This window comes from Seriola lalandi, unplaced genomic scaffold (genome assembly GCF_002814215.2).
Source record: "Seriola lalandi dorsalis isolate HSWRI2012SDOR001 ecotype SW California unplaced genomic scaffold, Sedor1 jcf7180002055008, whole genome shotgun sequence".
Lineage (NCBI taxonomy): Eukaryota > Metazoa > Chordata > Actinopteri > Carangiformes > Carangidae > Seriola > Seriola lalandi.
The window spans coordinates 2,969,019-2,992,479 of record NW_019525551.1 but is presented as its reverse complement, the minus strand read 5'-3'; the positions used below and the strand labels follow the sequence as shown (position 1 = coordinate 2,992,479).

General features: G+C 38.5%; 2 protein-coding genes across 3 annotated transcripts in view; one reads left to right on the top strand and one right to left on the bottom strand.

Moving 5' to 3' along the window:
* The window catches only part of vps9d1 (VPS9 domain containing 1), a 36,350-nt gene extending 21,698 nt beyond the window's left edge, over positions 1-14,652 (bottom strand). The window contains exons 1-10 of the mRNA XM_023397440.2: positions 14,521-14,652; positions 12,392-12,464; positions 9,223-9,426; positions 8,884-9,019; positions 8,069-8,180; positions 4,122-4,184; positions 3,344-3,396; positions 2,304-2,391; positions 1,766-1,851; positions 830-978 (exon numbers count right to left, since the gene is read on the bottom strand). Coding sequence (XP_023253208.1) covers positions 830-978; positions 1,766-1,851; positions 2,304-2,391; positions 3,344-3,396; positions 4,122-4,184; positions 8,069-8,180; positions 8,884-9,019; positions 9,223-9,426; positions 12,392-12,464; positions 14,521-14,613 — 1,057 coding nt within the window. The 5' untranslated portion in view covers positions 14,614-14,652. The remainder of the gene's footprint in view (positions 1-829; positions 979-1,765; positions 1,852-2,303; positions 2,392-3,343; positions 3,397-4,121; positions 4,185-8,068; positions 8,181-8,883; positions 9,020-9,222; positions 9,427-12,391; positions 12,465-14,520) is intronic.
* A 2,013-nt stretch (positions 14,653-16,665) lies between these two features.
* Positions 16,666-23,461, top strand: part of znf276 (zinc finger protein 276) — a 9,861-nt gene continuing 3,065 nt past the window's right edge. Inside the window, exons 1-11 of one of the 2 annotated variants that reach the window (XM_023397418.2) lie at positions 16,666-16,784; positions 17,419-17,732; positions 18,269-18,584; positions 18,703-18,749; positions 18,849-19,283; positions 21,185-21,266; positions 21,523-21,606; positions 21,714-21,833; positions 22,060-22,135; positions 22,717-22,834; positions 22,952-23,051. In XM_023397418.2, coding sequence (XP_023253186.1) covers positions 17,483-17,732; positions 18,269-18,584; positions 18,703-18,749; positions 18,849-19,283; positions 21,185-21,266; positions 21,523-21,606; positions 21,714-21,833; positions 22,060-22,135; positions 22,717-22,834; positions 22,952-23,051 — 1,628 coding nt within the window. In that variant the 5' untranslated portion in view covers positions 16,666-16,784; positions 17,419-17,482. Of the gene's footprint in view, positions 16,785-17,418; positions 17,733-18,268; positions 18,585-18,702; positions 18,750-18,848; positions 19,284-21,184; positions 21,267-21,522; positions 21,607-21,713; positions 21,834-22,059; positions 22,136-22,716; positions 22,835-22,951; positions 23,454-23,461 lie in introns of those variants that run through there. The other variant, XM_023397419.2, reaches the window with a different exon arrangement.

Below are 23,461 nucleotides of genomic sequence, written 5' to 3'. Positions count from 1 at the left end.
AAGACAAGAAAGAAATGAATGTGTTTTGCACACTGGTTCTTTATTCAACAAAGCTGACACTGCAGCACAGTGGCTTTTCTGGACTTTTTAAAAGAACTATTTACAAGTCCATCAAGTGGACAGAAAATCTATGTTTAAAAGTCAATGATTTCAGACACAGTCAGTGAATGAAAATAGGAAAGATGGGAGCCAAGAAAATTAACAAGCCACATGTGAACCCAGCATTTATACATCAGACAAATAAGACGTGGAGCTAATTTCACAATTTGAAATTGCAAAATTAAAAATAAGTAATGGAAACAACTGAAGTCCCAAAAAATAAAAAAAAACTCTCAAATGCCGCAAGAAAATGTATACCCTTGCATGAGGTGGTTTTTCAGACGATTCAACAAAGAAATGTTTCACAAAATTGAAATGGAAACAGTTTTTACGCATTCATGTTTTGGTGACTGCTGTATCGTGGCCCAGGGAGCATGTTCCAACAGAGAAGCAGACTGCTGAAAATACACACGTTTAATTGGAATGATATTTATTTGCAACAGAAGCACAGACCATTCGCAATTGTGTTTTGTTGACTTTTCTAAAAATCTAAATAAATTAATAAAAAATCACTATTATACTATGCAAAACTGCAACGGAAACCTGGCTACTGTTTATCACAACAGAGCCAACAGCAGCACACTCCACCACTGTCACCAGTGAGGGGAGCACCACTGCTAAAAGCTACTTTGTTCAGTGACAACAGTGGTTCAGTACAGTCAGGTCAGTTTAAAGACTCAGTGTTTAAGATTCATAGGTACATGTACTGATCACCTGGCTCTGGCCTTACCTGGATGAAGCAGGTTGTGAGTGCTGCGAGAGGGTCTCAGCAGCACGGCAGGACTCTGGGGGAGGCCTTTACTGACGATGGGGTAGAGGCCGTTGTAAACCCTGTACTGGTGTTTCCTCAGCAGCTTCACCACAGGGTGGTCACACCGGCTGAGGACACAGTACAAATGCTGGTCAAACCTCATTTGGCATGAAAATGCTGAATATCATGTTACATATGGTATCATGACAGCATCCAGCAGCTATACAAGCCCCAATCAGATGTACAGTAAGAGACAATTAGCCAGATGAGGGGCTATACTTCTATATCATCAATAGCTAATTAAGAACAAAATCAATGATAAAAGTTTAAAAACAAAGTAAATCATAACCGATCTTGCATTTTTATTACAGATTTCTGTATTAACTGTCTTCTTTGCTTCATTTGGATGCTTGGCCAAGTCAGGTAAGAGGGACAAGTACAAACAACACACTGCAGGTAAAAATACAGATGTGGACTTGTTTACATCTACGTTATATGGTGTTAAAAAAAAACTTTAATTTAGGAAGAGTCTTCAGTGTGTACCATCCTTTCGGAAGAACAATGTACATGTATATGTTAACAAACACGTTTTCTGTCCGTCTCTGTTGTATAATCATTATTTAAGTCTGTATGGAAACAATCTTGAGTCACACTAACTGGAGCTATCTCTGAAGATGACAACTAACTGCAGGTTTAACCCTGTTCTACCATCTCTAAAAACTACATCACACAAAGGGACAAAAACACTACAACATGTCAACCTCCACTAGATGGGAAGGTTAACAGCACATCCTATAATCTCATGTGTTTTGATGATGCCATGGTTTAACAAATGTTAACATTCAACCAAGCGTCACTACAGTTAAGCACAAATATGAACTTAAACCTTATTTAAACTGTCCGTGTTGCAGTTACCTGAGCAGGTAGGAGACTAGACGTGACACTAATGTGACATCATCAGGATTCTCCTTCATGTTGGCTTTCCACAGTTTGGGCCAATCCTAAAGAATCAAAAAAGGATAAATGACTTCTTGGTAACCGTATCTACAATTTCATATAACCATGTTGATTGGTTGATTCATCTTCTTAAACTGACAGTTGTTTTATTCATTTTTTTTTGTAAAAAAAACAAAACAAAAAAAAAAACAAAAACTATTTATTGGAAAGAGCTACACATAAGCACAGAGGTGTTTGACTTAGCATTTCATACAATCAAATAGTGAACACACAGATTTTCAACAGACCAAGTAACCACAACTCAAAGGCATCACCTCCAGGTCTGCTAACTTGTGGTGGCTTACAGTGCAGGAAGTATTCAGACCCACTAACTTATTTCACTTTTATTATTTGCCTCTATTCAAAATGTGTAAAAAAGTGAAGGGGTTTGAACACTTCATGAATATATTGTATGTCATTATCATTTGGTTTTTACAGCATTTACTCACAAACTTACATGGTCTTGCTCATATTCCAGTACGTTGGTATAGAGTGTACGCTGTTCTTGCTCCTCTGCAGTCATTGCCCCAGATGCTGCAAATCTCCTGTGGTGACAAACACAGGAAACATATTTACATATATCCATACTTGCCAACCTTGCAAGTATCACCATTGTGAGTATATGACAAGAGTCACTGATGTTTTTTTTCTTTTTTGGAAAACTGTGAAACCACAATATGAAACCTGCTTCTTTGTGGATTTAGTGTAGAAAGACTTTTTTTAAACTTATTAATATCCCAATACAGACTCAGATTTATTTATTACTTTCATTTACATATTGATCAGTAAGTTATACAGTAGATTTTGTGTCATGACCACTGATCTAAACAAAATTGCAAAAGCGAATGCTAATATACAGTACATGCACTCTGCCATCATATTTCATGTCCTAACTTAATTTACAGACATAATTTGATGACGTGCAGGAGTTTTCACTCTATCTGTGATCTTTGAGCTTTTTCTGAGAAAGAGCAAATGTGACAGGGAATCGTTCTCAAAACTGTGTGACACTAAATGCTATCCAAAATTGACTAAACCCTTTCCAAGAATTTACTGAAAGCTTTACCCCTTAGATAAGTACACAAATAGATAACACCACTGACTCCATATGGAGCCTTTCAAATGCACTTTGGAACATGAGAGGGTGAAAACATCTTTTCAAAGTTTAGGAGACGCTGGAAGGAACTGACCTGAGACATGAAACGAAAACTATACTTCACTTAGGGAAAAAGAAGCTTATGATTCCATCTGAAAATCTGAACTGAATATATTGTATTCAACATTTACAGCCTTATAGATGTATAGGTAAATACCCAAGTCTAATCTAATGTAATTAAGTCAAGTCAGCCACATGGAAAGCTAGTTGTCACAGTAGCAAAGAGCTGCACAGCTTCCTGATCAAAAAGTCGCTCACAATAAAACTAGATACAACCCAGGTGATTGAAGAAAAAGGCAGCTTAACCCAATCCAGTGTGTTTGTGGAGAACCATGGTGTACCTGTTAGCCTCCTCCTGGAGCCTCAGTCTTCTCTCCTCCATCTTCCGTTGTAGCTAATGTTACACCACACATTAAGGAAACCTCCAAACATCATTCGTTATATATAAGGCAATTAGACTCCATTATCATGTGCAGCTGAATTTACAGAACAAGAAACAGAATTCATCAAAAGAAAAGGAGTTGCCACCAGTTAAAGATAGCTTCCAGGTGTGCACCGACATCAATGTGAAGGGCATGGACGTAAATGAGCATACATGCTCAACTAGCTCTAGGTACAGTCAACAATGTAGAATCACTGCTTTGTGGACTATATAACCAGGGAAATCTGAAAACATAATAAATTGCAGCGATGCTAAGTGACCTCAAAGACAATATTTTATCATCAGAAATCTACATCCCCTCACATGAGACGTTCTCTCTGTCCCAGCACAGCTCCATGTATTTCTTGACCACTTGAACAATAATATAAGAACTAAGGCCCTGATTTTTGCATTTCAATAACACAGTATGTTGCCTGTCATTGCTGGTGGTCTGGCAGCTTAAGGTCAAATACCTGAGTAGAAATAAGAGGCTCTTTCCCTTTTGAATATTTGCTCGCTATGAGTCTGATGTTTGCCATCCCTCCACGCAGAAACCAGATGAAATGTTAATATATATAAAATATTGGAAAAAAAAAATTGTGGACACCAGTAGAACTAACCTTCACCAGTCGCACAGCAAAGATGGAGACTTGTACAACACAGTGAAAACAGAACACAAGCTGACAACAGAAGGATACAGCATCCTGCCTGGCCTTGGCGATGATGAGGTTCTCCATCATCTGCCGTTGGAGAGAGAGCTTCTGCATTGCAAAAGAGGAGAGGGAGAGTTACTTTAATCACATACATTCACGCAATTACATATAATGAGGAACAGGTAATATGTAAAGTTGTATTAAGATGTGAATAGTTTATATAGAGAAAATTTCCATTCATTTCAGCACAAACATAAGGCCCAAGTGGTGTGAAGACATTGCCCTGGTTATTAACCAAAATGAGACGAAGGAGCTGATTATTGGGAGACATCTCAGTGCCATTATTCTCCACCTGATCTGTTTAATGATCAGCCTGTCGAAGTGGTATGGCAGTTCAAATACTTAGGAACCTCTTGATTGCCCTTTAAGTTTTACAGCCAACACTGAACACATGTTCAAAAAAGAAAAGCAGCGTTTGTATCTGATCAGGAAATTGGACTCATTTGATATAAGCAAGAGCATTTTAGAGACTGTTTACAGAAGTCTTGTGGAAAGTGTTTTAACTTTTAATATGTGCACATGCTCTGGGCACCTGGGGTCTAAGAACAAAAACAGACTGTCCAGGATTACAAACATGGCCAGTAAAATTATAGGGAAAGAGTAGAAACAACTGTAGTGTATATACAGACTCCAGGTGAAACAAGAATTTCTACAAACTGTACATGATCTTGTTCATCACCTTTTTAAAGTATTCACTAAACTGCCCCCAGGAAGATGCTGTAGAGCCGCAAGAGCAACCAGAACATTTACAGGAAGTCCTTTATACCAAATGCAATAACTTAATAACTCTTAAGCATCATTCACACTGGAATCATATCTCTTATTGTTATTTGTACTGTGCATGTTGTGCTAATTGTATGTATTTATTGTTTGTTCAATTGTTTGTGAGTCATTTGTGGACAATAAAGATTATTATTATTACTATTATTAAGATTACCTTATGGTTGGTTTGTCAGTATTACCAGGGGAAACAAGAAGTCAAGTGTCAAAAACTACATACACAAATAAATTTATTTGCTGCTGGAGTACATCATGGCCCATCCTAGCTCCTATCTAAATTCTAAAATAGCCATAAATAAAGAACAGAAATTATTCTTCATCTTAAATTACTGAAACAGACAAAAAGTCTAAATTATACCGTCTGCCATGGCAACACTAATGACTGCATAGCGTCTCTTGTGATGAGTGATATCTGCCACAATACATAAACGTCCAGACGCCATAAACATCACTGTGAATGCTTGTCATACAGTTACAATGAAGGGACTCAAATAACAGTATCATTCGCTTCTTGCTGACTGTGGATACTCCATAAAAGACTGGAAGTTTGCTTTTTGTTTCTACTGCTGTCTGGATGTTTGTGGTGTGTCAGCGATGCTCTGTAGCGTGAATTAGCTGATGTGACTTTACCTTTACAAACGCCTTTAGTTTTCTCCAGTAAGCACGGAGCTCCACTTGACGCCGAAACATTTTCGGTATCTGAACGATAAGTTAACATTATTTTTATTTAAATTAAAACAACACACAGGAGGAATGTCGGTGCAAATGAGTTAGCTTAGTAACGACGGTAATTAAGAAAATGTGTCATTAAGTTACAGGTTAAATGTTGAGGCCTCTCGCTTACCATGATTTTTCTGTCTGGAGAAAGTGACCTTTCTCTTCAAAAAGACGAACACGACGAGAAGAGAAAGTTGTGCTTCTTAAGCTGTAAAGTTATCTATGCTTAAATATCGCATGCAGCTCAGAGACGCAGCCCACTGCCCCTTCACTCAGGTATTCATTTATCAACTGGTAAGATGCGTCAAGCTAACGTACGCTCGGTACCGGAAGTACCACAGGTAATTCAAAATAGAACCACACACGATGTCGCTTAAAATGTTGAGGCAACTATTGAAAAAAAACAGTACATTAGTACAATAGCACATTAGTTTTATTATTAAAAAATAAAAGATTTATTTTCAAAGCTGGAGTCATTGAATATCAATCAATTTAGAATGTTTATTAACCATCGCTTTATTATGGAGGGATATATCGCAAAAATAAATGATGACGTTAAAAACATTTAGAACTAGAATTATGGCCTCATGGTTGTATGCCTCCGCGACTCAAACTGGTGTCTGGTTACATTCTGCTTTATCCAGAGTTATATAAACCATTTGTGTGAAATTTTGTCATTATTTCTGTGTGAAGTCTTGAGTAATGGCTAAAAAGTGTTTTCTGAGGTTACCATGACCTTGACCTTGACCTTTGACCACCAAAATCTAATCAGTTCATCCTTGAGTCCAAGTGGACATTTGTGCCGAATTTGAAGAAGATCCGTCCAGGTGTTATTGAGATATCGTGTCCACAAGAATGGGACGGATGGACAGACAGACAACCCAAAAACAATACGTCTCTGGGTCTGGCTGTCACCGGCTTGGATGCATAAAAAGGGGAAAGGTTTATTGAAGTAGAAAGCTAGTTGAGATAGAAAAAAAAATAATAATAATGCAGAATCTGAATTATTTTGTCTTTGTGTGTTTTTGTCTCTTATTCAATTATTTTAGCCTGATTGATATTATAGTGTTTTGTGTTTGCGTTCATTATTTGGTTTGTTTAGTGTGACTTAGTGTGATAAGTTTGATCTGTATTTATTGTTTGTCCTCTGGTTATTTATGTCATGTTTTTTTTCAATAAAAAAAATTGTACATTAGTCATGATTTCTGTTTAGGATATGTGTAGTCCTTCCTAAAGTTGAGAATTATTTTGCTATTAAGAGCACAATCATTGTTTTCAACACTTTTTTACTGACTCATCTCATATAGAGGAAGCAGAGGAAGTTACCGCATCAAATTTAAGGTATTTGAATTGACTGTTGTCTTTTGAAACTAATGAAGACACACTGCTGAAGGAGATTCGTATGTCTGTGGAAAATAATAAAGTCATTTTGAAGAGACAAAGGTTGCTGTGAACAAATTCTTTGTGTGTCTTATCACTTAACTGTACAAAACAGTGCAATGATGGATGCTGAACCCATTTAAAACTTTTAGTTCCACTGATTAACTAATATGAGCATCAGTCCAACAGGTCCAGAGAGGAGATGTTGACCGATGTAATAACAATAGTTTGGAAAAGGCAGATTAATCAGCTGATACCAGGATTACTTCTGCATCCTGTTACTCTGTTAAATGCCACTCTTACAAACAATTAATGTTCATCCATAGTCCTGGGGATCCTAAAGTGTGCGATTTCACTTCATGAATGGATACTTGGTGGTTGGATTATTTGAAAGAGGGAATGTCAAATAGGTAAGTAAAGTAAAGTTGAATTGTGTGTATTTTTCATCTATATTTCAATTTGACTAATTTGTATTTATTTAAATTCTATTTACCTACACTATTTGTATAGTGCAGTCAGTTGGCAATTTATTAGGTACACCTAGCTAAAACTAATGCAGTCTAATACAACAGTCCATCAATAAATCCAACCTTCATGACAGTTCTACTGATTCAACTTTATTGTAATTTTGAAGGTTGCAGTTTCTGGTGTTGTTGAATTGTATTGTGTTATATGGACAGGTGTTTCAATTATTTTGTCTACCACATTTATATCAATGAGGGAAGGCTACATTCAACACAAACTGAACAACCTTCATGACGGATGAGGATTCATAACAGGATTATTTAATTATCCTTCATTAGTTTTAGCTAGGTGTTCCTAATAAACTGCCAACACAGTGAATATACCTATAGTTCTCACTTCTGGTCCACAATCATGCGTAGTCTTAGAAAAACTCTGGGTCAAGTCCTTTTTCTTCATATTTGAAAAGCTTAATTTCAGCTATTTCACAAAATAAAAGTCCTTATTTATAAAAAATAAATACCCTCTAAAAAACACACACACACGCACGCGCACACACACACACACACACACACACACACACACACACTTACCAAAGATGTCTTCTGATTGGCCTGACCAGGTGTGAGTCTTGCCAGACGAGCTTCGTAATTGGCTTTCAACTTTTGGTTCAATCGTGAAGCTTGTTCAATGGGTGTCAGCTCCCTACAGCACACACACAAACACACACAAACACACACACACACACACACACACACACACACACACACACACACACACACACACAAACAAACAAACAAACAAAATACAAATAAACAACATGTTACTGAAGGGGTGAGTCAAAGGCACATAAATCAGTCTCTCTGTACACCTGTCAGCACCTTTCTTAACAGTCACAAAGTGCTTCATAAAAGAATAAAACAAGAATAAAACAAGAATAAAACAAGAATAAAACAACAAAAAAAAGAAAAGAAGAAATACATAAAAATTCACAGAGATGAAGAAGGTTTTAAGGGGATTTATAAGCAGTGACAGATCAAATCTAATCTCAGCAGGTCAGTCATTAGTCAAAGAGCTCAAGCACCAACAGCATTCACATATGGTAATGTTAACATTCTGCAAGTTAAATCAACTATTTTTAATAAAAATGATCCGTAGGCATAAAGAGAACTGAACATAAACACGGCAGTGAGAAGGAACAAGAGTTTTCTAAATTCATTCATTTCTAACCACAGGTCTAAAATGTAGATGATTACACAGTAAAGAGTGTAAGAATGTGTTTGATGCTCTGATTTGGTTACTGGAAAGGAATCCAGAAGTGACTGGTTCTTGGAAATCTCTCTTATCATTGCTGTGTTGTTCACTTCAGAGGATATCTTCCATTGAACGGAGCAACATTTGCCCTTACTTTTTGCTTGCGTCTTGTGACTCCACTGTTTGTAGTCTCTTGAAGACTTCAGGGGGGAGAAAGGGGGAGAGCTCCCCGCCACCTTCTGACAACACCCTGCGGTGACCGGTCTTTGTGGGGCTGGTAGCTTTACGACCTGGATCAACAAGAGCACCAGATAGTGGGACAGTGACAGCAAAGGTGAAAGACAGTGAGAAAAGTTCTTATTGGTTTAAAGGAAAAAATCATGTGGTTGTACAATGGCTAGTTTTGATTTGTGATCCCGGGGCAGACTCTGAGTTAGCAGAGATTGAACATTATGTTTGTAAAAGACTGGACTGGAGGATTGGATATATTCACCAGTGTTTGCAGCAATAGCCACTGGGAGGACGGCAGTCTGGTGGGGCTCTGATTGGGCAGGTGAACAGGAAGAGGAAGGAGAGGCAGAGGCTGACAGGTCAGGAGGGTCAGTGCTCTTCTCTATAAATGACTTGGCTCGCTCCAGACACTGCTCCGCTAGCCTCAACATACGCTCCACCTCCACCGCCACCATCTCCCTGTCCTCTGAGAGCGGGAAAGAAAAAGAGAGAAGAGAAAAGCTTATGAGAAGTGATCCTTTGTGGTTAATCTAATGCAGGTATATTATAGAAAAGTCATGCGATTAAGATCTGAGTCCAACTCATGCTAACAGTCAACTACTGTATTCACACTGATTAGTTCAAATCTGGTTAGAATGATTAACTACAATGGGAGAGGCTGCTGCTTCTGGTCTGTTTGTCACCATGACGCAAGTCTGGACTGGTCCCATCCACCAGTCCACTGACTGACACATGTTCAAACCTCAGAGTTTTTTCTCTTGGTTTATACATTTCATCTGAGGTCATCATAGTGGTCTCATAGAAAACTGACATGCACAAATAACATATGGACATCAACCAGCAGGAAAATCAAAGACAGCCCCCCCCACCAACTTATCATTTGCAATGTGTGCATGTGTAATTTAATTACATGTATACATACAGTTAGCTGTTCCTTTCCCCTCTTTTTCTCCCCTTCCCCTCCTCTCTCTCTTTTTTTTACCATATTTACTTACTCTTAATACCTATGTGTGCACCATAGACCGGTGGCTCCCAGGACTGCAAATGGGCCGACAAATCATTTGCAAAACTGTACAATTTTGCTGAAAAAATGTAGAAATATATATAATGTTGTTAAATGTTTTAAAAAGAAATGATTATTGAATATGTTTAAGGACATAGTTATCATTAAAATAAAGAGTTCTCTGAGCAACCATTATTTGGCCTCCATATTGTTATGAGAGAGAACCGTTGCCATAGACCATGTGTATCGATGCGTGTGCTTGTACATACAGTATGATATACTGAATTATGTGTGTTTAGATATTTTTCTCTCTTTTCTTGTGCCCATTTTTCTAATAGTTTGTTTTCCTGCCCTCTTAGCTCAAACACATATTTCAAAACGGTAAGAGCACAGGAACAACATTACAGTGTGTCTTTGAGTAACAAGTAAAGGTAAACAGCTCCATATGATTGATCTCTTTTTAAATGTGGGTTACAGTGACACAGTAAGCTGTTTGTCTTTAGTCTTAGTCGGTATCAAAGCACTTCAAGGTACTTGCAAAAAAATTAAACAGAAAAGAGCAAAGCAAGACTGGGGCGTCGTGTGGCGTAGTGGTCTAAGCAGGCGCCCCATGTGTAGAGGCTATAGTCCTCGCTGCAGTCGGCCTCAGTTCAAGTCCTGCATCGGACGGCCCTTTACTGCATGTCATTCCCCCTCTCTCTCTCTGCCTCCCCGTTTCCTGTCTCTCTACTGTGTGCTATGGAATAAAGGCATAAAAGCCCAAAAAATATACTTAAAAATAAAAAAAGAAAAGAGAGCAAGACATCTCAGACAAAATGACCCAGCAGACAAATTTTCACCAAGGTACAAAGTGAACATGATACTGCATCTCTATGAAATTCACTCTAATGTTGCAGTTTCTGCTGTTTAGCACTAGATGTTGGTAGAGGGCTGAGAATCCTCGATGCAGCTTTGATGCTACTGTTAGGGTTAGCCTCTTTTGCAACATATTTCTAATTTAATTCGGGTTCTAACAACAAAGGATTGGAACCCTATCGAGTTTGTGCCAGTTTATTATTAAGGTTAAGGTTTACAAGAGCATTTTAGTCCCAACACATAGGGGGCGCAACAAATGCCACAAATGTGTATCTGAAAACCCAGTGGGGCAAGTATTAACCAAAACCCGAGGTGCCATATTGATCAGTGCGAGTGGGCGTGGCCTATCATTCTTATATTTGCTCATAACTCAAGACGTCTTTGAGCAATCCTGATTAAACTCACTGGAGACATCCTGCGTTGTCTCCTGAACATACAACCCACATATCATTCGAATCTGTGTGAAAAGTGTGTGATTACTGTCACTCCTTAAATTAAACTAGCTGCAGTGACTTCGCTCGGATTTGTGAAGGTTGAAATCTGCTTGTTGCTGCTCGTGGCTTTAATCTTGGATGATTGAGCCTCTTCCTTCTGTTGAGTGCAAAAGTTAGAGGCTATATTTCAATATGAATTATGTGCCCCTGAAAGTAAAATCAATACAGTTTCTGCTTTCAGAGTTTCCATATGTTTTTCCCATTTAAATTTTGTTGATAGGACTTTGTTTTGGTGAGCAAAACAAGAAACCTCAGGACTTCACATGATCTCAATAAAGGCATAAGTAAGTTTAGCAGTAAGCCATGAATGAAGGCCCATTTCTCTACTGATGTAACAGTTCTTCTGGTATAACCTAATAATGAGGCAGGTTCAATCTAAGGCTCTCAACAGTGGTATGTGAATTGGTATGTGATTTTTGATTGAATCTGAAGTATTGCAGGGTCAACAATTTGACCTCAGTGACATGTTTAAGGGCTTCTTTGTCCTGAACTATGTGTTTTCATGCAGCCCATTTAACAAGCTGCTAGCAATTGTCTAACTTGCTGCCACAACTTTTTAACTAAGAAACTGAGGAGGAGATGCAGACAAAAAATTATAACTGTGCAGATAATACACAGTTATATTTTTCTTTCAATACAAAAGACCTCAGTAAACTCTCCACACTGCATGACTGTCTAAAAGCTATCAGGGACTGAACGTCAGACAACTTCCTCAAACTTAATCATGAGAAAGACAGAAGTCCTCATCATAGGCAACGAGAGCAGCTCAGTAAAAGTAAAACTGTGTATAGGTCCTCAAGCAGTAAATGTCAGACTAAGCTGAGTCTTAGTCAGGCAAATCTACACTGGTTGACCACAGAGTGCCGTATTGATTTTAAAATTTGTTTAATCACCTATAAAGCATTAAACTGGCTGGTCCCGTCTTATATTTCTGAGTTACTGTGTCCACAGGTGAGTGGATTGAGTAAACATACTAAACATTTAATAGAGAAAGAAATCATGAGGTTAGACATTTTATCGTAAAGTATCTTAGTATATATCTTAAACATAAGTCATACATGCCACAACTCAGATCTTACTTTGTGACCCAGCTTCCTCCAAAAGTGCGTGTGATATGTAGTTGATCGTCCGGAGGTATTCACAGTAAGCTTCCTGCAGAGAGACCACAAGCGTGTAAACAGTAAACAATCCCAGATACCCACAGAGATTGCCATGCACTGCTTCAGTCAATTCAGCTGTAGTTTGTATAGAGTCAATGTCAGGTCAATACCAGTGTCAGTGTTACACATACACTCACTTATGAGAAAAGAAAATATTACTGACTAAACAGATTTTTACTGCTGTGTAAAGGTTCACAACCCAAGAGAAACAACCTGTCAAATGTAGAAGTGGCCTGTTGTGTTATTTGTGGCTTGTTGTATTGTCTCAATGCCAGATTCTCCAAACTCTGATGACTATGTCTGACCATTTCAACATTCATTTCCTCAGTTTTACACGTTAATTCAACATCAGAATTTTTTTTCCCGTTCTTCTCTACCACTGAACAAAGTGCTAGCACTTATGATGGATGGATAGTCATTCTTTTACTGTATAGGTCCATGTTCAGGTAATATGAAAGTCTATTTGGTGATTAAGGATTCAAAGAAAAGTATAGAAAATACCTATGTTGTAATAGCAAGTCACTATTAAATCAAGACTACTTCTAAAAAAAAAACCTGTTAACTATTACTACTATTGATACTATTTCACTACAACCACTAACTAATAAATATAGGTTATTTAATGTTAGCAAACGTTTTATATCAAGTTAAACACTCTATAAACCACACTATGTAGTGTACACCCTGCATCCATTTACGGCATCAGTTCTATTGACCACCATGATACTGAAGCAATTAAGGTGAAAGTTAAAGGAATTTATCTGGACCTGGTCTAATGTGACCTAGATGTGAAAAAAATAGCATTTTTACAAACAGAATCAAGAATCTGAGACTTTGTTTTACAGAGTCTTTAGCTGTCTGTGATAATCTGGTTCAGATTTGACAAGTCTAAGTAAAGTGGTTTTTGAACTGGACCTGGTCTGAACAGTGTTGTAGCTATAATCAGAGACAGTTGAGAACATATATAGAGTATAGTTATAGTTATAGAGAATATTTGCTTTGACTGCAGTGTCTAACACTCTTTCGCAACAAAGGTACAAAACACTGAGAAGCAGTTGCTTAGTATTGTAATTTAAGTTTGCCTCAACTTTCACTTTAACTGTTGAATCAAGACCTGCAAACTAGTAAATAACTTCAGCGTCGACTTTACAGAATGTTGTTTTTGTTGGCATAATGAATTAAACTTTGCTTGCATTGCATCACAGTTTGGTTTTGGCCCTATGTGCTGATATAGTGACAGTAACTGAATTAAACAGCATTATCTTGCTTTCTAAATTTGAATTCTCAAGATGAAAATGCCAATAGATGAACAACAAAAGTATCTTATCTACAGTAAAACTGTTTTGACCTCCCATAAAAAAAATGATACAAAAGAGTAAATAGTAAATAGTAAAAGCATATCCTCTTCAAATAAGGGCCACTGAGAGAAGAGGAAAGCAGATATCTAGTGTAAAATGTTCCAAATGACATGACATCTCAATAACTGATTTACATATAATCTGTTATGAGTCAGACAGTAAATTCCCTTGTGTAAAATAATGGTAATATTATATAATAAGTGATAGTGTCATGTTTAATAAAGCTTATTGTCTCAATATCTGACAGACTTTATCCTACTTTTACTTTTTCTTACTAGTTGTATAAATCTAATTCAATAGTGACTAAACATCATTAGAATAGTCTAAAATAAAGGTATAGTGTTAATTGTTAACTTTTATTTGTATAGAGTTAACAGGACGAATTTTCATGCTTTTGGAATAAAAAGCTAAGTTCCGTCTAAAATTATATTACTGACATTAACTACACGAGTAGAGGGTAGCCAATAAAAAGGGTAATGTTAATGGTTCATATATTTATTGACAAGCTTTCTCTCCTCTCTCAGCCCAGGAGCTGTGTTTACTTTACCCATGAAAACTGAAGTGACAGGTTAGCTTGCTAACCCACTAACAGCTCCCGCCCCCTCCGTCTGTTTACATCACCACAGACTGGTTCCTGTGCGGGCTTAAAACTGCGTAGTAATGTCGCAGTCAGGCTGTGTAGCACACTACCTTATGTTTGCTCCCTCCATCCAGTTGTATTGCTACTTTGGCCATTTTCATGGCATTTTGAAGAGCTGTCACACCGCTGTCAGCTGTAGCCATGGTTAGTCCTGATCCTCTTCTTCTTTGCCCCTTTCCGCCTCCTCGTTCTTCTTCTTTGTGTTCAGTCACGGCACATTGTAAACAAATCTTAAATAGTGTGCTGCCTCCTACTGTACGGGAGTGACAGTCAACCCACTTACCCAACTTTATACAGTGTGTGCTTTTTTACGAAAGGGCAAAAATAAAATTGTCATTTGAAAGGACTGTGCTGTGGGACTGATTGTAGTGCAGTAAGTAAAAGTAAAAAAGCCAGCAGACGTTTTGAGGAAGATAATGAAAACATAAGACTGATCATACAGAGCATGATTACAAAGTAGTGTGATCATGTTATACAGTTACATACGGTTCATTTCAAACTACAACATAAGTATTATTCTTTTGTTGTTTTGTTTTTATTATTTACACTTTAAAATAGATGCTGGTTTATCGTATTTTTTTTCTAGGTAATAGCCTCATCTTGTGCAATGGCCTAAAGACTAAAGATTATACAGATCACACCTGCAACATCAGTATTATTCTTACTAGTTTTTTGTTTTTATTGTTTGCACATTATTATGGAGTAATAGTCTAATTTATTTTCTGTATATCTGGGCAATGGCCCAATTTCTTTTTTTTTCTTTTTTTTGTATTGTTTTAGGTGGGAGGGGAGATAATTATTATTTTGAGTTATGTTTCATGTTTAAGAACTTTGTTCTCAAAATTTAAAATAAACATTCTTGAGGAAAAGACTGCATCTGTTGCATTTACTGACATAGAGGAGCTTCATCATTTACATTTTATTATCATTTTCTGTAGGTTTAAATTGCTTGTCTCAACTTGAGATGTTTCATTTGAATTGAGAGAGTTTTTCACGAATCTAGCCTGTTTTCTTCTTAAAGTGTAACAGATTGATGCAACTCCACGGATCATCTTAAAGGGTTTGGAATCCTCCCGTTGTAGTTTGACAAAATAGGGGCCCCCAAACAGCATCTTGAAAATGGCCCAAAAAGCTAAAAACGTCCTGCCTGTCAGTGTCCTAATGATGGCGAAGTTAGATAAAGATGAGGTAGAACATTTTTCACCTGAGACCCTGGTCTGATCTAAAGTCCATGTTGGAAATTTTGGAAATAAAGAAAGATTCCTGTCATTTTAAATGTTTGATGTGTTTACCACAACCAAACTTTATCACTGCCTAAAAAAAAAAGAAATATGAAAACAACCCCAGATAGCAAAATAAATTTGGCCTGTACTCTGGCCATATGCTTTTATGCGTCTTCTTCTGGCCCAGTATACGCCCAATTCGTGGCCTGAATCTGGCCCATATACAGCATGATTGTACCAATTCTTGCACCAATTCTATCAATTCTTGCAGCTGCGAGAAAATATGAGAGGATAACAGCTGAATCCGCTCAGATATGGAAGTATTTAGGCCAGATTCGGCTGACAACAGAGGCATGTGCTGAGTCAGAAGTTTAATTTTGATGTCTGGGACATCAAAATGAAACTGCTTTTCTTTATTCGATTGTGTTTTTATTGCAATTTCTACAGGCTTTGTAGCATATTCTACAAGCTTTTTATTCTTCAGGTTCTACAAGTCAGTCAGTCATTAGGCTGGTGTCATTAGGTTCTGTAAATGCACTGTAGAACAATACAACATTGCGGTGACATATACTTTCACTACACTTTCATTGATACTCTTGGTCAAATAATACTCCATGTATTAGAACAATATTTGACCAGTAGTTTGACTCAAGTAATGGAGCTGTGTACTTTGTCCACCTCTGATAATAATGAATAAAAAACATTTGGAAAGTCACCACATTATCTATGTCATTTTATATATGCCCTCAGTAATTATCAAAACATTTATGTGATCCAAATGTTTTTTTTTTTTTTTAAAAACCCAGCAACAATAGTCAAGTCAACAAAAATTTAATCTTACAGAAAGTCGACTTTTACTGTAGCTAATAATGATATGAAAACCACATACTATCTCCAACGGTTACATTATGGACGGCGAGAGGCGCTGTATCACATTTCCGTTTGTGTTTTCCTCCAGTTGTACTTCCGGGTTCTAATGTTTACAGCTGGTAGCATCGCTGAAACCACAGAGCTGGTTCCTGGCTTATGAAAACCTTCTTTTATGTAAAAACAACATGTACTCCAAGTACTAGGATTTATTTGCCGTCACGGTAGGCTACGCCACAAGACTGCATTAGTCACAACATTAACGCAAACTGCATTTTTGACAGCAGCTAGCAAACGTAGCAGGCTCAGTCAGGCTAAGCTAGCTGATAGAAATGAACACCTCATGAAACGAAATTTGTCGTCATGCAAAAATTATAATATTCCAGACGTTTCTGTGTGTGTGTATGTTTATTTTATGTATTGTTGTTTGTTTTCCTCTCTTTGTAACGAAAATTACATGAAACCACTTAAGGTTGTTAAATAGCATCTTTAAAAAGCATTATCACTGTGGGGAAATATATTCAGCAGCAAATAGTGCTTCAGCAAAGTAAATTAAATTAAATCATTCCAAATGGTGTTTTTGTAAAATTGAATACAGCTGTTAATGGCAACATTAAAAAAATTAATTAGTAGCAATGTATGAATGTTTCAAATGGAAAGGCATGATGGTGAACAGAGGGTTTGGAAAATAGTGAGCTCACTCTAAGACAAACACATGACGATATCTTTGGGCAATATAGTGAAATATGGACAGTAATTATCAATAATAATAATCAAAGATGAAAATGTTTGTTTATTATATCAAAAGACATAAGACCTAGATAAACTAATTGGGACTTGCCTTGCATATCTTTACAGTGGCGCAGGCAGCAGGCCTCCATCATCGGGACCAACTGCTGACAGTCCAAGTACAGAATAAACCATGAAGAAGAAAAGTAAACGTCCAAGGTCATGTGAGACTTCACGACAGACCAGCACACAGATGACAGCGAGCGTCAGTGAGGAGAAGAGGACATCTGGAAACAGAGGGAGACCTCGAAAGACTGTTCCTGTCACCACAGACAATTTTTACCATGGTAACGCTGCAACAGACAAGACTGTTAACTTAGACTTCAGTGTGAGAGCTGCTGACGCCACACAGAAACATCCAGAGAGCAAGTCGAGGTCTTCAGGTGAGGGGCTCATTGCTGACCCTAATGTGTTGTGTCTTGCAAGTTACAATAAATTCATGCCAGAATATCAGCAAACATTTACAACATTTTTCTTTGTCACTGGCTTCCACATATGAATTCAGCATGAATGCAGTTAGTTAATGTTTAATTGACAATAGTTTAAGTCTTAATTACTACCACATCTGTTCCCTTGTAAGATTCTGCTGTCACCAAAAGTGTTTGTTGTTGTAAACAGTGGAAAGTGGATTATTGCTGCTCATTGGATTAGATGTAGGAGTCCAAGACTGTCTGCTTTACTACAAAGGCCTTAAGTGGTGTTTTGTATGCACATGTCTGACATAAACAAATCCTAGTTTAAATTGCAAGTTTTTTAATTTGGTTTGGTACAATGTGTTTTTCATTTAAATAAAGAAATGAAAAGATCCAAGTAGGGGATCTTTAGTTCAAGTCCCCTTCGCTTTACTTTGAAGACCCATCCTGTTTTATGTTATAACTGAAAGTTTAGAAAAGAATGATCTCTGTTTTTTGTTCCACAGGCAGACTATCCACTGCTATCTGCCGGCTCTGCCATGGAAAGTTCTCTCCACGCAGCCTGCGGCATGCCTTCAACAGGTGGTCTCAAGATTCCATCGATATTGTTGACGATGAGTCAGACGCCGCGGCCCCGTCACCCCTTTTATTCCACACAGATTTCCAGCAACTGGTCGGGGTCCAGTTGAACCGTGACCCCCGTTTATCGGAGTTTATCTGCAAGAAATGCCATGCCAAGTTCTACAAGTGCCACAGCATCCTGATCAGGTTTCTGCAAAGAGTCAATCTCCCACCAGTTGGGAAAGAGAACCTCAAAAGCCGGTGAGTCCAATAAAAAATTCACCTTAGTGTGACTTTAAAATTGTGTGTGAATTGCAGGATTTTCAAATGTTCAGACAGAAAATCAACAAATATAAGCAACTGTTTGTTTCTTTTTCAGGAAGAGAGCAAAGTGTCCCGAGTCATCAGTAAATCAAGGTTCAATAAGTAAATAAAAGCATTTCTTTGATTTTACTTTCAGAGGTTACATAAAATACAGGTCAACTGATTGCATTACTCTTTGACCCTTCTGCTGTTTCCTTTCAGCACCACCGTCCTTTACCTCGGACTCTAAGTGCCTCCACAGTCTGGTGTCCTGGGCTCACCACCACGGAGAGGCCTGCCGCTCCTGCCCCGACCTGAAGGAGGTGCTGAAGGGCCAGTGCTGGGGCTCTGTTAAGGCCGTGTGGGGTTGCGTTGACGGTCACAGATACATCATGGACACTCAGTGCACCACTACTACTAATCCAGGTTACACAATGAACTTTAGCAGTGGAGTGTTGGGAAGTGGCAATGGCGATGGAGTGATGTCAGAGGAGGATGAACTGGAGCAGGAGGAGGAGGAAGATGAAGTAGAACAGCCCAGTGGGAATGGAAGGACCCCAGGTGGAAGTATAAGCACTCTGGATCAACACAGTCCACCAACAGTCATGGCACAGACTCAGAGCTCAGCACTGGTTGACTGGGCCAGCAACACTGAAGGTGAGACAATTGACAAGTCGTGATCCCTGGAGGAGGAGCATCAACTGTAAATGTTTGAAGGGCACATGTCCAGCACTGCCTGTTTCTCCCCTCTGAGGATCTGTGATGGATGTTTGTAGGTTTTTTTGTCTAGCATTGAATTGTTGAAAGGCAACCTCTCACTCTATAATATATTTTGGTTAGATCACTTTAAGTTGACCCAGTAAGTTATAGGTTTTAGTTGTTCTGTTAACATTGTTTGTGTGTCACTAGTATATTAAGAACAGTGTCTGACCAACAGTCCAAAACCCAAAGATATTCACTTTACACTGACATAAAGAGAAAAGCACATTTTCTCATTGAAGAAGCTACAACCAGAGACTTTGGGCATTTGATTAAAAAATACTCAAAAAGTTAATCAATCAGCAAAATAGTTTCAGATTCATTTTCCGTCAATAGACTAGTCGATTAATCAACCGGTTGTTGCTGCTATAATTAGCAGCAGAGACACACTCTTTCTCCATCCTTCTTTCTCTCTCTCTCTCTTTATGTTAAAGCAAACTGTTGCAAACTGTTGGCACACCTGCTCCACCTGTTTGTTCATGCAATTATCCAGTCAGCCAATCATGTGGCAGCAGTGCAGTGCATAGAGTCCTGCAGATACAGGTGAGGAGATTCAGTTCATGTTCACATCAAACATCAGAATGAGGAAAAACGTGACTCTGACTTTTGACTGTGACATGATTGTTGGTGTCAAACGCTGGTTTGAGTTTTTCTGAAACTGCTGATCTCCACGACAGTCTGTAGAGTTTTTACTCAGAATGCAGGCTGGTGGTGGTGTAATGGTAAGACGAATGTTTTCTTGTCTCACTTTGGGCCTTAATACCAAATGTCACAGTCTCTCTGAGTATTGTTGCTGACCATGTTCATTCCTTCTTGGCCACAGTTCTCCGTCTTCTAATGTCTACTTCCAGCAGGATAATGCTCCATGTCACAAAGCTAAATTGTCAAACTGGTTTCATGAACAGGACAGTGAGTTCAGTGAACTGTAAACACCTTTGGGATGTGGTAGAACAGGAGATTGGCAGCTTTAATGTGCAGCTGAAGAATCAGCAGAAATGATGTGATGCAGTTTCAACGCAACATGAGGAATCCATGACATGTAGAACTGAGGCTGTTTGAGAGCAAAGGAGGAAGTAGACATTGTTACTGTGGTGTTCCAGTGTATCTCCATACGCATACTGCGACCACTTGATTCCACATGGGTCCGTGAGGCACATGTGACACAGACTCTTTTCCCTGCTCAGGTATCTTTACATGCTGGGTCTATTTCTAACAGCCGACTCGAGTCTCTAGTTGAATTGCTGGTAATGACAACATAATGATATGAAGATATAGACGACTGCCCTCCCCTAACACAGATACAGACTCTGTTAGCAGTATAGTAGGAACACCTGGCTAAAGCTAACACAGTCTACTGCAAGAGTGCTGAATAAATCCTTCACCTTCATGAAGGTTATAATGTTCACTTCATGTTCAAACTGTTCTGGGCATTTAGGAGGCTGCAGTTTGTGGTGCTATTGAATTGTATTGTGTTAAACTGAGAGGTTTTTATTTTTTTATATCAATGAGGGTTGGCTAAGTAAATGAAACTCCTCTCTGAGTATGTTATGGTGAATTAAATATAAAATTTGACTCAATTGTCAATAAATACAGGCCTTTCTATAAATTCTCAAGTTAATTCAGTGACAATAAATGTTAACCTCCATGAAGTTTATCATGTTGAGTTTTTGCTGAAACCTGAACTGAATTGTGTTGTATTTAGTGTCCACTCTCACCTGAATGGATTCACCAGCCAGACTGAAAAAATACCTTGTCTGTATGAATCCTTGACTCACATGGTTGTGGATTTTCTCAACTAGATTTTACAGGTCATGAGGAGCCTTTGTCTCCTGCTCTGGCCCAGCTGGAGGACAGGACAGCTGACAGTGATGTGTCTGACAGGTGAGTCACACAGCTCATCTTTTTCTATCTGATTATGTCTTTTCTCAAAAGTCATAATATTACGAGAATAAAGTTGTAAAGTGAAAGGATAGCCAGTGTCAACCTGAGCTGTTTGTCTGTCTAACAATAGAACAGACTCAGTTTCTTCACAATCTTTTCAATGTCCTGATGCTGCTGCTGCTGCTGCTGCTGCTGCTGCTGCTGCTGCTGATGATGATGATGATGATGATGATGATGATGCTGTGTGTGTGTCCAGGATCATCTCTGAGGATGAATTTGAGGAGAGTAGAAAAGGAGGGTTGTCAGACGACGAGCTGTTCGAGCCGTACTCAGACAAGAGGTGTGTACCAATACTCTTCACCAAAGAGCAGAGATGGGCTCAGAATGGGTGCTGACAGAAACCCAAGTACTGTGTGTGTACTCAGTGTCAGTCTCTCCCCCTCCCAGAGCTCGCAGGGTGACTGTCTCCAACAAGAGAAGACGAAGCCCAAAGGCCCCAGAGGAGCCAAAAATCAAAAAGAAACCTGGACCCAAACCTGGCTGGAAGAACAAGTTCAAACCTAAAGGGTGTGTAGACACATTTGTCACAAGTGGAGTCCTGCATTTTCTTAAACACACAAGTTAAACTTTATTTAAATGTTTAATTTATTATTAATTTCACATGGAAGCAACAGATTATAGTTTGTTAAACTGTTTTCAGTCCGTTTTGCTTTAGTTCATTTTAGTCAGTGGTCGTAGTTCTGTATGCCTAATACAGTACATTAACAAACTTCTGTTGTGTTTTTGTTTTAAGAGAGGAGCTGCCCAACATCTACAAGTGTCCGTATCAGGGTTGTACCGCTGTGTATCGAGCTCCTGACGGTTTGAAGGTCAGAATTCACAGACCCTGACACCATGTCACTAAATGTTTAGTAACTGGATCAATATACTACTATTAGGATAGTATTGGGTGTCTGGCCTACAGCAAGCTAATTTCACTTCAATTTCTACTGTAAAATAATTATATCTCATGGTGTATATAACCATGGATATAGTATATATATAGTACATAGTTCATGGTATATTTTAATCTGCCTTAGGATGCAGAAGATATGTCATAACCTGTTAAGAAAGAACAACAGCAGTTTTGTTGGAGTCATTTTTAATACACTCCAAGAGGAGACGCTTCTTGTCCTCCGTACTGCTCCACATACTTCATGACTGTAGACGGAACAAACACATTGAAATTTGAGTGCTGTGTAGCAAAGTTTTTCTTTGGTGCAACATGGCTCTACAAAGCTCAGTTACTGTGTTGCTTATGAAAAAGTGTTGACTTATCGTGCTCTGCTCATATTTACAATGAACTATACACGACTTTATGAATCAGTAAAAATGAATGAGCAGTTGGTATTTGACACCTGTATGAAGCCGGCTGTTTCAAAGTCTAGTTTCTCCTCTGGTGGATTTTTAGAAGCACATCAAGGAGCATCATGAGGAGGTGAGAGAGCGACCCTGCCCCCATCCTGGCTGCAACAAGGTTTTCATGATCGACCGCTACCTGCAGCGACACGTCAAGCTCATCCACACAGGTGAGGTCAACAAAGGTTTTAGTTTGTTTTTTAGACAATGTTTTATCAGCAGAGCATTGGTCATGTTTTGATCTTTATTTTAGCTTCTGCTAAAGTCTGTCCCCTCTGTGTTTCCAGAGGAGAGGAACTACATCTGTGACCAGTGTGGTCAGACCTTCAAACAGAGGAAGCATCTCTCAGTTCACCAGATGAGGCATTCAGGAGCCAAGCCACTGCAGTGAGTACCGCCATCTCAAAACTTCAATTATTATATTTAAACCACATGATGAAATGAACTGATTCTTCGTGTGATTCTTCCATGTTTCATGGTTTTTCTCACAATTCATTTATTCAGAAACAGATTTAACAGTGGCCCTGTTCAGACCTGCATGAACATGCGTCTTCAGTGATCTGATCACAAGTAGCTCTACAATGAAATCAGGTTTTATCCAGTTGAAATAGTGAAATATTTTTGGTTCATTATAAACTGTGTTGGGACTAATCAGACTGTGACGGAGGACGTCAGTAGAGGAGCTGGTCCTTCAGTGTGGTCCAGGACACATTCATGTTCACACTGCTAGAAGAATGTGTCCACATGTGGTCCGGACCACCTCTGAATGTGGTCTCAGGCCCTGTTCACACCTGGTA